The sequence below is a fragment of the Rhinolophus sinicus genome, linkage group LG05 (assembly GCF_036562045.2).
Source record: "Rhinolophus sinicus isolate RSC01 linkage group LG05, ASM3656204v1, whole genome shotgun sequence".
In the NCBI taxonomy this organism is placed as follows: domain Eukaryota; kingdom Metazoa; phylum Chordata; class Mammalia; order Chiroptera; family Rhinolophidae; genus Rhinolophus; species Rhinolophus sinicus.
Genome location: NC_133755.1, coordinates 6,617,539 through 6,631,382, shown reverse-complemented (window position 1 = coordinate 6,631,382; position 13,844 = coordinate 6,617,539). Strand labels below are relative to the sequence as shown.

The window sequence follows — 13,844 nt, the reverse complement described above, 5'->3', positions numbered from 1 at the left end:
CTGAGATCCCATGTCCATCCATAGACACTGCCTGGCATCCATCCTCAACAGCTTTGCCCCACTCTCACTGGTTAAACGCTTCTCCTGCTCCAGACTGGTACCCAAGCTGCTGGACATGGCTGGAGAAAAGCCCCCCACCACGCCGTTCATCTCCCATAAACTCAGAACGACCACACACCTGTCTAGGGTCAACACCTCCACCTGTGCACTGCAGCCCAGCCCCTCTCTCCTATTCATGGATATTTCCTCCTAACCATTGTCTCCTCTCGCCCGTATCATCCATTTCTCCCACTCTGCTGCATCATTCCTAGTATCAAACATACTGTTCAATTTCCCAACATTAAAAAAAGAAACAAAACACCTGATCCCATTTCCTCTCCAATTTCTATCTCATTCCTCTATTCCTTTTAAGGCAAAACCTCTCAAATAGTTGTCTATATCTATTACTTCACTCATTCTCTCTTGAGTCCAACCCAATGACACCTTCATCCCCACCACCCCACGGAGACACTCTGTCAATGTCACCGACGACTCTCCTGTTGACGGATGGAGTCAATTCTCAGACCTCAACTTACTTCATCAAACAGGGGCATCTGATCCATTCATCATCTCTTCCTTCTGAAACACACTCTCCCTTTGGCCTCCTAACACCATTCTCTCCCTCTCCTCTTCTCAGGTCTCCTTTTCTGTCTTTTTCCATGTCTCACTCGTCCTCAGACCTCTTCTTTCCTTCTACACTTACAAGATGGACCATGGCATCCACCTCTTGGCTTCCAAACCCCACAAATACTGACAACTTCCTTATGTTTCGACCCAAGCTCTGCCCAGAACTTCAGATTTTTATATCCAATTGCCTGCCCACCATGGCCACTGGATATTTGAAACCTAGGGTAAGTTGGTCAAAGAGAACTCTTGATTCCATCCAGACTGCCACTGCCACCTCTTCCCTCCACATAAAAACAATTTTTTTTTTAATTTTGTAAGCAAAACAAACACTTCTGCACTTCTTCCCATATCAGTAGATGGCAAGTGCGTTATTCCAGCTACACAGGCCAAACTCCACAGGGTGGTCCTTGAGTCCTCGCTTCCTCCCACACTCCTTACAGGACCCATCAGCAAACCCTGAAGGTCCCAGCTTCAAAGTACACCCAGAATCAGGCCACTGCTCCCCGCTTCCACCAGCCCAGTCCAAGGCGTGGCCAGGCCTGGGCAAATCCAGCAGCCTCCTCCCTAGTCATGTCAATCTCCCCCGTCTAGTCTCTGCACCCAAAAGGGGTGGTCCGTCTAAAACAATAGTCAGATTATATGTCTTTTCTGGTCAAAACCTCCCAATGGTTTCCCAATTCGCACAGGGAAACACCCAAAGTTCTGACATGGCCTTCAGCGTCCTACATAATCCCCCGGTCCTGTCCTCTGCCCTGGCTTCCTGCGGTCCCTTCACCAGGCCAAGCACAGCATGCTGCCGCGTGGTCTTGCGGAGCCCTCGGCCGCTCCCAATGTCGGTATCATTTGCTTCCTCCTTTCTCTCAGATCCCTGCTCTAATGACACCCCATGGAAAAGGTCCTACTGACTGATCCCCCTTAGAAGCCAGAACCCCTAAGTGCAATCCTCCATCCCTCCATCCCACCTGCGAGGCTTTGAGCTGGACTTGGTGTCTCCCAGACAAGAACTCAGGAAAGCAGGGACTGCACTCCTGTATCCCCAGCCCCTGACAAGCTGCACACAGTAGGTTTTCCACTCAGTGTTTTTAAAATTAATTAGTTAATTGACTCATTAACCCACACAGCACAATAAGGTCATTGTTGTTATCTCCACTAGAGTTGAAGAAATTGAGGGCCAGAGTCACTAAGAGACCAATCACACGGCTGGGTGCATGGGTGGGGTAGGGGTGCAGGTTTCCACCAGGACTGTCCAGACTCCAAAGTTGTCCCAGTTTCTCTGGGGGGCAAATCAGAACTCCTCCCCTTCCGTCACAGGAGGATTGGAATTTTAACCAAGCAGACTCCAGGGCATGAGTGGCTGGCACCAGGAGGGTTACTGGGCACTCACTGCAGTCACTACCCAAGTGCTGCTGCAAACCCGGGGCCACCAGAGGCAAAAAGGGCGGAAGTGCAAAGAGCTGAAGGCTGGGAGATCAGCACAGCTGCTTCCCCACCAGCCAGGCGGCGCAGGCGTGGGCCTCACCAGTGACAGCGATGCAGGAGTCGATGGCGGCGTTCCGGCACGCACAGATGATCACCACGTAGTTGGTCTTGGCCAGCTTGCCCTCGATGAGCAGTCGGAACATCTCGGAGAGTCCCTCGGCCAGGGAGTAGGTGCACTCGATGATGTGCACGCTGTCATTGCAGGAGCTGGCAGCCAGGCCGGCCAGCCAGGGCAGCTGCGCCGAGGTGACGGGCGCCACGGCGCTGGGCGCTGGCGGGAAAGGCTGTGGGGGCGCCTGCTGGTACTGCCGGATCTCCGTCAGGTGCGACTCGCGCCAGGAGCGCAGGAAGATCTGCTCCAGGTCCTCCATCATGGGCACCTGGTCCGCCGCTGGCAAGGACAAGGTGGGCAAAAGAGGCTTCAGCGCCTGCCCCATGCACCCCACACGGTGGCTTTATGCAAATTCTGGGGAAATGCATGCGAGCTGATTGAAAACCGACACAATCTAAGTTATTTATGCTGCAGCGCATTAGAGACAGCTGAGAAATACAGGGAGGAATATGAAAGCAGCCATAACCTCACCATCCTAACAGAATCACAACTACTTTTTGTGTATTTCTCAGTTGTTTTTTTTTTTGTTTTTTTTTCTCATGTGCAAGGTTTAAATAGTAGTGAGGATTGTGGGCATACAACTTCAGGGCTGGCCTGCTTTCCTTCCCAACACACCATCATCGCATTTCCGTGCTGTTCATCTTCGCAAATAGCACTGTGCATGGGCACATGGCGTCGCATGATACGGAAGCACCATCATTCACTTAGCAACGTCTCTACTGGTCTTTTCATTGCTTTCAAAGCATCACCTTTGTAAATACTACTGCAATACACATCTTTACATACAGAACATAATGTCCTCAGCCTAAATTCTCAAAAGTGGACTTACAGAGCCAACTAATACATATCAGCAGACTGTTTCTAGATGGTCCAAATATGTCAACTCACCATGACATTAACGGCACATAATAAGACTGGTTTCATTGCACTCAGCTCCACTGGATACCTTATTTGGCTTCTCAGTAATTTAATTGAGAAGACTTTTACTTGTTTGATTTCCTAATCTACACCACTTTGAGGACCAGTGAGATTGAACACTGTTTTCGATCCACGGCTGGGAATCCGCATATGCTCTGCAGAGAAGCCGACTTAAGTTATAGGCAGATTTTCGACTGCGCGATGGACCATGCCCCTAACCCTCCCACCGCCACCGTTTGTTCAAGGGTCAACTGTACTCTCAACATTTGCTTCCTATGGGTAGTTTTCGGTTTATATGTCCAAATTTTGTACTCCTATCCAGCTCCCCCCAACACCAGCTTCGGAGCCTTGAGCTCTCTTATGATAAAGTTTCCCGGTGTGAAAAACTGGGGATCACACCATTCACTCATTGGGCTGTGTCAAAATTTGATTACATTAGCTGTTATAGCTCCCATCTTTAAAATCTTTCCCCTGAGTCCACATCCCCTTCCAGACCCACCACCCCCCAGCAAAGCTCCCTGGGAGAGTTGTCCACACTTGTCTTCCCGCCTCCATTTTCTCTAACCCCCTCCAATATGGCTTTTGTCCCCGCATTCTTCATACACCAGGGTTGCCAATCACTTCCATATGCCCACACCCACCAGTCAACAATCAGTCCTCACTCAACTCTTGGCAGGTAAATCAGTTTTGAATTTTCTCTATAGATTTTGACTTCCTTCAAGCCCTTCCCAGCCCCTCCAGGAGGTGACCACTGCAGTGGCCTGATAACATCTGTCGGCACAGTCCCTGAATTTCGTTTCCACCTTCCAGAGCTGGTCTTCACAAGGGCTCTCGCGGACAGTCAATGATGAAGGTCTGTGCACTTGGCACCTTCTGTGGTTATTCTACCAGAGGTTCCCACGAAAGGGGAGGGAGACTCACCCAGCTGGACAAGATAGTAGACGGTCAGCAGGAGCTGCGTCTCCTCCGAGATGGGCTGTATTGTGGACGCCCCGTATTGTTCATACGCACGAGAGATGGACTGGGCGTTCTGGTAGCAGGTGTACAGGAGCGGGCTCACGACCACATCATTCAGGTTCCCACAGAGGTAAGGGAAGTTCCCGTGGCCTGTGCAGGAAGGAAAGCATGCACTTGGCAACTGGCCTTGGGCACAATGTGGGGCCCCACAAGAGTGGATCTCTGAATGCGAGAGCGCTGAAGCATGCAGGCGCATGGCCTCTGGGAGCCTTAAGTGCTCTTTTTCCGGGAAATCTCACCCTTCCAGCCCTTGCTGATCTAGTGCCCCTGCTGTGATAACCGACCGGGTCTGCAGCATTTGCTTGTTCATTTAGTCCAATCCCTTGTTTTACCGCTGAGCAAGCGAAGGCCCAGAGAGAAGTGCCCGAAGCTGAACAGCCAGCCCTTGGGCTGCTCCTTCAGCACTGACTCTAGAACACCATGTGGGTGACGCCTCCTGGGTCTTTGCCAGACTGTCTGCCAGCCCGCGCCTCCCTGACAATTCCATGCTGCCTGGATCCTCCCAGAACTGACAAGCTGAGTCAGGAAAATGAAACACAATTCAGACCAGAGACCCCGCATACTGACAGGACATGACAAATGCTTTAGCCAACGTGACACGATTAACTCTGATTGACGACTTTCAGAGGCGGAAGAGCCTAGGCCACTTAGGTTCAAGTCTCTTCTCTGCCATTTGTTAGCGATGTGAGCCTAAGCAAAAAGCTTACCTTCTCTAAACCTCAGTCTCCACATTTGTAAAATGGGGTGAAGATATCAAATCCTCATGGGGTTGCGGAGATGAGCAAATGTGTGTGGCCTACCTCAGAAGGCCTCCAGTTCTCCAGCAAACACACTGAATGCCTGCTGTGAGCTATGTGTAGACATCATGCCCAGCTCTGCGGCGAAATCTGGTGACTGAGATATAGTTCATGTCCTCATGGAAACTGCTCCTCAAATGTGGGGTGAGGAGGGTCCCCTGAGAGGCTTCCTAAAACACAGATTGCCGGACCCCACCACAGAGCTTCCGATTCAAAAATATGGGTCCTGATTCTGGGCTGGGCCTGGGGATTCACATCTCTGATAAGGTCCTGGGTGATCTGCTTCTGCTGGACCAGAGACCACAGTTTGGGTAGCACTACTTACAATTCTGGCTTACAAGAGGCAACATAAAGACTTACTATAAGAAGAAGCATGTGATATTTGTCATAAAAGATGCAGGTCTGCTAGGGCCCGTCCCGACTTCTCTGAGGCTCCTGGGTCAGAGTGGGTGCAGGTGCAGCCCCCGTCCTCACTGCCGTGTACCATTCTCTCCACACTGTTCTCAGGGCTGACCACAGACACGCAATGGCCATGCGAAGAATACCTGCCATGTGACTGAACGTTGACCTTCACTGTCGTTGGCGAACAGGGCCCCATGGGATGACTGGCCCGGCTTCATACCCACTTCAAAACCTAGCTGCGCCATGCACCCTTCTTCCTGAATACCCTGTCCATGTTTTGGTTTGCCCTTTAATAAGAAAGGAGTGCCCTTTCTTATTTCTTAATTAAGAGTAAGATATCTTCCCTACTTTCCTACCACCCCCTGTCTATTCCTACAAGCATGATACCAAATACAGTATTAACTTACTTAAGAAGGACCTTACTATGTGTGCCTGTGTGTGTGCACGTGTGCTGTGTGTGTGTTACTATATGCCAGCACACTGTACCAGTAAGGACCATCATCAAACAAGTCCTACCAAGTTCTCAAATATCTAGGTCTCTCACTTGATTAGAAAAAGGAATTTCTTTAGTTAAACCCAAAATCTACCTGCACGTAGCACACATTAATTAGCCCACTGACACAAAACAGAGATAAAATCTAGCTTTGTTTTATGCTTCTACATGGTGACCATGGCTAGCTTTGCCCAACCAAAGTCAGATTTCATAGTGAAAAAATACTAGTGGCATAGAGGGACAACAGGACAACCCACCAGATGAGGGCTCCTGGTCTGATGACTCAGCAGGTGAGCTAAGGACCCACCTGTAACCCTTGTTCTTAGCACTGGGCCTGTTACCACAGTGGCAGTTTGATGAAGTGGACTGAATGAAGGACAGAACAAATGAACAAGCAAATGGACGTCACGGAACAGAATTGTTGTGGGAAACAGTGACAAGCTCTATAACTCTTGGCATCTGATCAGGGGCTACCCCCATGATAGGTCTTCTTAGCTCTTTCACTGCCCTGAAAAAGGTTTTAGAGTTTGCTCAGACTATAGTCAGCCTACAATGACGTCTGGGTGTTGCCTGTTTCTCGCACATTCCTTGAGGCTTCCCCACCTCCACCATTTCTTGCATGTACTTGCCTTTAAATATCACTGGCTTGGCCTTGCATATTTTCAGCAAGTTGTCGGGAACGGACACTGGTTCTCCGGAGGCCACAATGGGAAAGGTGACTGAAGCTGGTCCCACCAAGCCAACCTGGGGCATGTAGGACATGCTTGCACTCTCTAGGGACACACCAAGAGTGTTAGAAAGACACAGAGATGAGGCATCCGTCTCCAGCAGACCCGACGTCAGGCCGGGTAAACGAATCAGCTACAACTTGACACATACCCCTACCTACGGAGCGTCTGTCTTGCAATCACAGATTCCTGAGGTCAAAAGCATTTCTAATGGCACTCAGTCCAACCTTTCCCACCAGACGACCCAGTCTTCCCCTTTTTAAGATCCCTGCCAAGTAATAGGCAAGCCCTTTTGTAAATTCCTTTAGGATCAGGGAACTCACTACTGTACCGGGATCCTGGACGTTGCTAAGCAACTCTAATACAAGAGAAAGAGAGCCTTTCGTTGTACTAGAGCTGACCTCCCTAGTACTTTCTCACCAACACACACAAAAGCCCCCCCAAACACACACACACACACACACACACACCACCCCCACTAGTACCCAAGTCTTGGATTTTTGGCAAGGCTGTTGTCACTTACCATACTTAGCTCTGTTCCCACCGCCTTGGGAGTAGCTACCATCTGCAGCTGATGGAGATTCTGGAGACCACCCTTTGTGGCGCTTTTTGGGGGGCCCGGAGTTTGTTAAGATACCTAGACAACATTCAGAGTGTGGTTAGGCTGTCACTAGGGATGAGCTTCGATAAAACAGACCCCGGATTTGTAGAACACTTATTTGTTGTATTTTTTAAAATCAGAGATTACAATGGGTTTTAGCATCTAGTTTAGTATCTGAGCATAAGGAAACATCCTGTCAATCTTTGTAAATGTTTCATTCCAACGTTGTGCGGGTGTCAAGCTTCATCTCGGAGCCTTAGCTCCTTCGTCTTTAAAATGGGACAACAAAAACTACACTGAAAGGGACTCAAGAGAATATATGTAAAGCAGAGTTTGGGCCCAATAAATGGCAGCTACCAAGACCCACATCATCATCATCTCACATTCCAATATACAAGGTGTGATAAAAAAATATGGTGAATGTTTAATGTTTAAGTAAAAATAAATTTATTACAGTAAAAGACACATTGCAGGGCGGCTGGTTAGCTCAGTTGGTTGTTAGAGCGCTGTGCTCTTAACAAGGTTGCCAGTTCAATCCCCACATAGGCCAATGAGCTGTGCCCTCCACAACTAGATTGAAACAGCTACTTAACTTGGAGCTGATGGATCCTGGAAAAACACACTTAAAAAATAAATAAATAAAAGTTAAAAAAGGGGGGGGGGCAGACAGCTCAGTTTGTTGGAGCATGAGCTCTGAATAACAGGGTTGCCGGTTTGATTCCCACATGGACCAGTGAGCTGTGGCCTCCACAACTAGATTGAAAACAACGAGCGGCCACTGAGCTTCCAGAGGGGCGGCCGGATGGCTCGGTTGGTTAGAGCAGGAGCTCTCAACAAGGTTGCCAGTTCAATTCCCGCATGGGATGGTGGGCTGTGCCCCCTGCAACTAAAGACTGAAAAATGGCAACTGGACTTGGAGCTGAGCTGCGCCCTCCACAACCAGATTGAAGGACAACGACTTGGAGCTGATGGGCCCTGGAGAAACACACTGTTCCTCAATATTCCCTAATAAAATTGTTTTAAAAAGACACATTGCTATTAATCCCCCTCAAAATACTCCCCCTCACTTTGAACACACTTATCCCATCGTTCTTGCCACTTTCTGAAGCAGACCTGGAAGTCTTCTTTTGTGAGTGTCTTTAGTTGGGCTGTCGTGGCTGCCTCGATGTCCTGAATCATGTTGACTTTGGGGAAGAGCCAGAAGTCACACGGTGCCAGATCCAGTGAATAAGGTGGATGAGGACACACCGTAATGTTTTATTTGACAGAAATTGCCATATGCCAGAAGCAATGTGTGATACGGAAAGTTGTCATGATGGAGGATGATTTAGGGTACACTTTAAAACACACCTTCTCTCAACCGTAGCTCATACCCGACTGACGGCACCGAACAAGTTGAAACTTGTCACACACTGTTACTAAGGTTCAACGCGCCGCATCCCATATTGAAGATTCCTGCCTTTCCATTGGATGACACTTGGCAGCAGCCTTCACCATATTTTGTAATCACACCACTTATTTGCATATTAACGCGTGTTTCTGTAGACAAGGGGCCACAGTGTTCAAGCCACCACCTCAGTTTCACCACTTGGGGGCAGTACTGACCCACCCGAGCTCCTCTCCACACCACAGCCTTGAAAGCTACTTTTCAGACTAAAAAATAAAGGGGAACAGAAGCTGGTACCCACAGCTGTTAATGAGTCATCCTGCCCACGCTAGATGACAGCATGCATATGACTCATGCTATGTTCCTGGGTTTTTCAAAATATCAAAAATTGGTTGCCTTTTTTTTTTTTTTTTACCAATTTTTGACACAAAATTTCCCCTACATTTAGAACTAGATGTTCAACCCTTGACTGAGCATTAAAGTTATCTGAGAAACTTTTAAAACCCTCTATGCCCCATCCCAAGTAAGCCAGAACTCCAGCATCTCGTGGTGGGGAAGGGGAGCAGGCAGGCTGATGACCCTGGGTTCCCTGGTGAGTCTAAAGCACCTCGTCTGATGCTCTCAACTGCCCGGTCAGCAAGATTGGGAACCACCATACAGAGCAATGTTTCTCTAAGCTTGGCCTGAGAAGGAGCTGGACAGAACCAGCAGGGGCCTGTTAAAACTGCCCAATCCTGGGCCCCACCTTGAGCTACAGAATCAGATCTCTAGAGATGAGAGTGAGAAAACGCCACTACACAAGCACCGCAGTTATACCCAAGTACACCGCAGTTTGCAAAGGATTGCTTCAGCGTCTCTTAAAAAATGAATCCAAAATTCTTTTCACCTCTTCTTTAGACTGACTGAAAATGAATAAAATAAAGTGAATGAAGAGTTAAACACATACTTTGTTTACAAAGAGCTTTCAAACGAGGTGCCTCCTGCACAATCTCTGAGGCAACTCCTTCTGTTGCCACATTTAGACCATATCGCCGACTCCCCAAACCTCTGTCCTCAAGTGCCAACACAAGAGGTCCCACAAAGACTAAGATGCCAGCACCTCTAAAAACTGTATCAAACCGCCAAAGGGGGAACTGGGCCTCAGGACTAAGGATGGAAGGTCTACAGATATTTTCTCCTTTTGGGACGCTGACCCTAACTGCCTCTAAGCTCATAAACTCGCCCAAAGTGATGTCACCGGGAGCTGTCCCTGTGGTACCAGCGTGGACCAACTATTTCTCGCAGTGTCTCCTGGTGGTGGGGAGGGGCACTGCTTGGCATTTGGGGTGAGACAAACCTTCATCATGCAGCCAACTCACTGCAGGACACTGAGCATCCTGACCTCCCTCCCACCCCCAGGGCTGGGACAACCAGAAAAGGATCCTGCACCCCCACCCCTCAGGGGGCAGCAATTCACCACTGAGAACCACTGGGTAACAGCCTTCCAGCCCTCCTTAAACACTTCTTGTCATTTCAGAAGCAGTTTCTTCTCATTGATTTCGGTTGTCCCAGGGCAGGCGGGAAGGCGCGGGACCTGCGACCCTTCTGCTGGGCGTTTCAACTAGGTAACTCCATTCAGCCGCATCCACTGAGCCCCTCTGTGCCAGGCTCCATGGGCACCAGGGGCTCCAAGCTGCGTATGACTATGGCCCTTCTCTTCAGCAGCCCAACTGACGCAAATGGCCATGGAACTGAGACTGACACTTGGTGGTCCCAGGGAGGGAGCCCTCCTGCAGGGAGGAGGTGACACCTGAGCTAGGCTCTGAAAAGCAGGGTTAGCAGGAAGGTGAGGAGAACCCTTCAGGTGCATGGATGTGTGACCAGGGTGTGGAGACAGAAGAATGCCTAACCGTCTCATGTAGACAGAGCAGGCTGGTTGGGGCCAGATTCCAAAAGGGACAGACTGGCTCATTGGTGATGCTGATGTGGGCGGCAATAAGGAGTCCCTTAGTGAGGCGCCAGATGTGACCTGACTTTCCGTTCAGCACCTTGTCTGATCCTCTCAACTGCCCTCAGAGAGGAACTCTTATCCCCAGATGAAGGAACATTCAGCCAGAAGACTTGTCCAAGATCCCCCAACTCGTAAGAAATAGTCAGGTTTTAGATTCATATTTATCTGATGTTTTCCCTGTGATACCACATTGTCCCCTATTTCTCCAGAACTCTACAGCCCTCCTGGTATGGGGCCCACAGTGAGACAGGTCGCCTGCCTCCGGACAGGCTGCCCCTTCGTCTTGGCATGCACACGTCACCGAGCGCCAGGACCTGGGCACAGCCCCACGGACTCAGGAGGCATCTGCTGACCTGGCTGGACTCTCCTTCCAAGCAACGCCAGTTGCAGGAGACTCGGTGGCCTCAGCACGACGGCTCCCGCCTCCCCCTCACCAGCGCCTTGACTCAGAGAAGGGCCGGAGCCCCAGGACAGGCAACGCTACCTGGTGCCGAGGGCCGTGGCGTGGCCGACAGCTTGCTCTTCACCAGCTGTTGGTGCTTCGGGGAATCTTTGCCGTTGAAAACAGCGGGGCCCGTTGCTGCTGCGGTTAGTGAGGGGTGGTCAGAAGCTGGTCCTGATCAAAGAGAAAGAGTGACAGAGCAGGGTCAGTTCACAGCACGCTCTGTGAGCCCGGCAAGCAGGAAATTACTTTTCTTCCATTTTTACAAACTAGCCCCTCACTGACAAGTCCCACCAGAAGTCAGTGACACTGCCCCACTGAGAAAACTCAGTGACATTGCCCCACTGAGAAAATATACATGTGTACACACACGTGTACACACATGCACACAAGCTTCTGCTGTGCCCCAGTGAGCACTTCCTGGTGACAGAAGGACCAGAGGGACCCGAGTGGCCAGTGGGCGACCTGAACTCCAGGATGGCTCCTGAAACCGCCCCACCTTCCTTCTACCTGCTGTTTCACCCTCCAGAGCTCAGGTTTGCATCAGACACACTCAGGAGAGCTGTCAGGGGTGCTGTCACACAGGCCCAGGCTGCTCAAAGGGACTGGGGCTCCCCAGGGCTAAGGATAATTCTGGGGACCACTGTGGGTTCTGGTCTTCTGGGGCTCACTGCACTAGCTGTGTAACCTTCCGTAACCTCCCTAAGGTTCAACTTTCTCATCCACCAAACGAGGGTCATCACAGAGCCATTGTGAGGATGACAGGACTTAACAGAAGTCACATTCGTAGAACAGGGCCTGGCGGGCAGTGAGCACTACGTAAAGATTTGCTGTTACTATCATCTTACTTACTGAACTCCTACAACCGTGCTGCAATTGGGCAGAAAGACCTGCAACTTTCCAGATGAGGAAATGGAGACTCAAGGAGTTTAAACGAGTTGCCCCAAATCACCCAGCTAGGAGGCAACAGTTCCGGAACATACACCTGGGTATTTTGATGGCAAAAACACTGGGCTCTCCAGATGCGATGGGGGCAGAGGTCTCAAGTGGTCTGGTGCAGTGGGGACAATGGCAGATATAGCATGTGGAAAGGGAGGCCTGGTGCCTCTGGAGGACAGCATGTTCCCAGCCCAGGAGCAACTTCTTCATTGGATGTGATGATGAACCAGGCGGGGGCACGGGCTCTGCCCCCTGCCCCCCAGGCCCATCTACAAACCCTGGGGGCAGGAGCGATGAAAGCCCGAGTCCCTGAGACGGCTGCTAGCCACAGTGGTAACAGCTACCACACATATCTGGTCTGCTCAGAATGGAAACCGCCAAACACTTCAACCAGAAGTACCCGCTGTCAAATCTTGGCTCTGACACCTGCCACCCGTGCGATCCTAGCCAAGGGCCTAGGCAAGCACCAGTGAGCCTCACTTTTCCAGTCAGGACAACGGGGAAACGAAAGCCTGCTCACAGTGGCCTACTGGGATTCGAGGAAACACACACGCAGAGCTGGGGGTACTGAGCACATGACAAAGGGCCCCATCTGGTCGCACTGCTCCTTCCAGGTGCTCAGGCCTGGCACTTAGTGCCCGTGACAGAGCAAGCTCTATGCTGCAAACTGGGGGTGCAGAAAGAGCCTAATGCCCCATCCCACCAACCAAGGGGTCACGCGACATAGCAAACAGGAACGCAGAACACCTTTCCAAATAAAACACAGCGTTCTGTGTTGAAAACTATTCCCGATTTAAGATGAAAAGCAAAGGCATTGTAGAAAACGCGAACACACGAAGCACGCCCCTATTTATGTTGACGAAGGTTTGGCAGTTCAGTGGAGCAGCCATGCTGCTGGCACGCCAGGCCTGTGGGGTCCACCTCTGTGCGGCTTCTCCGGCGCCTCACCTGCCTGCTGTGCTCCCATGGGGACGCTCGGGTTCGCGCCAGGAGTGGGCTCGCTGGAGGAGGCAGCCAGAGGCCCGGAGCTGTCCAGCGGCGGGAAGAGAGACCCGGAGCAGGAGCCGGCGGGGGTCTGCCGGCCTCTGAACTCTAGGGGGACAAGACATGAGCATGAAAACCCACCCACTGCTGCTCCCGCCAGTTATGAGAGGATGTTCTAGGCTGGGATTTGTCCTGCAGGAGAGATAGGTGCGCAGATAACCGTAATGGTGCCAGCCTGCTCCTTGCTCCAGTGTAGCCAGAGGAGGGGGATGTTACCCTGCCAAGGGCAGGGGCATTGCCTGAGGGGCAGCTCTGACTGTCAGCAGTGGCAGCAACAGTGAGCATTTGGGGAAAAGAGAAAAACACGATACAAGTGGGTCATCCAATCACTGTCCTTCAAGTCCAGGCAAAGAACAGAGCATCACTCAAAGGTAAAGGAAGACACAACACCTTCCTCCATCCCGTGAGTAACCCTCTGTCCCAGTGACATATCTAACCTGGGAGGTGCTTGGTCACACACAGCAAGTGATCAAAGACTCTTAACTGGTCCCACCGGGGGAAGAACCACCTTCTCCCCAGGACCTAGGAAATGGCTGGCACATAGTAGGAGCTCAAGAAATATTTATTGAGGTGGCCGGATGGTTCAGTTGGTTAGAGCGTGAGCTCTCAACAAGGTTGCCAGTTCAATTCCCGCATGGGATGGTGGGCTGCTCCCCCTGCAGCTAAAGATTGAAAACGGCGACTGAACTTGGAGCTGAGCTGCGCCTTCCACAACTAGATTGAAGACAACTACTTGCAGCTGATGGGCCCTGGAGAAACACACTGTCCCCCAATATTCCCCAATAAAGTTTATTAAAAAAAAAAAAAAAGCACACGGACTTTAAGCTAC

General features: G+C 50.7%; 1 protein-coding gene across 4 annotated transcripts in view; it reads right to left on the bottom strand.

Moving 5' to 3' along the window:
* Positions 1-13,844, bottom strand: part of GREB1 (growth regulating estrogen receptor binding 1) — a 77,993-nt gene that overhangs the window by 37,834 nt on the left and 26,315 nt on the right. For all 4 annotated transcript variants that reach the window (XM_074331693.1, XM_074331694.1, XM_074331695.1 and 1 more), the window contains exons 6-11: positions 12,920-13,063; positions 11,075-11,206; positions 7,136-7,249; positions 6,514-6,657; positions 4,097-4,282; positions 2,186-2,536 (exon numbers count right to left, since the gene is read on the bottom strand). In XM_074331693.1, coding sequence (XP_074187794.1) covers positions 2,186-2,536; positions 4,097-4,282; positions 6,514-6,657; positions 7,136-7,249; positions 11,075-11,206; positions 12,920-13,063 — 1,071 coding nt within the window. The remainder of the gene's footprint in view (positions 1-2,185; positions 2,537-4,096; positions 4,283-6,513; positions 6,658-7,135; positions 7,250-11,074; positions 11,207-12,919; positions 13,064-13,844) is intronic.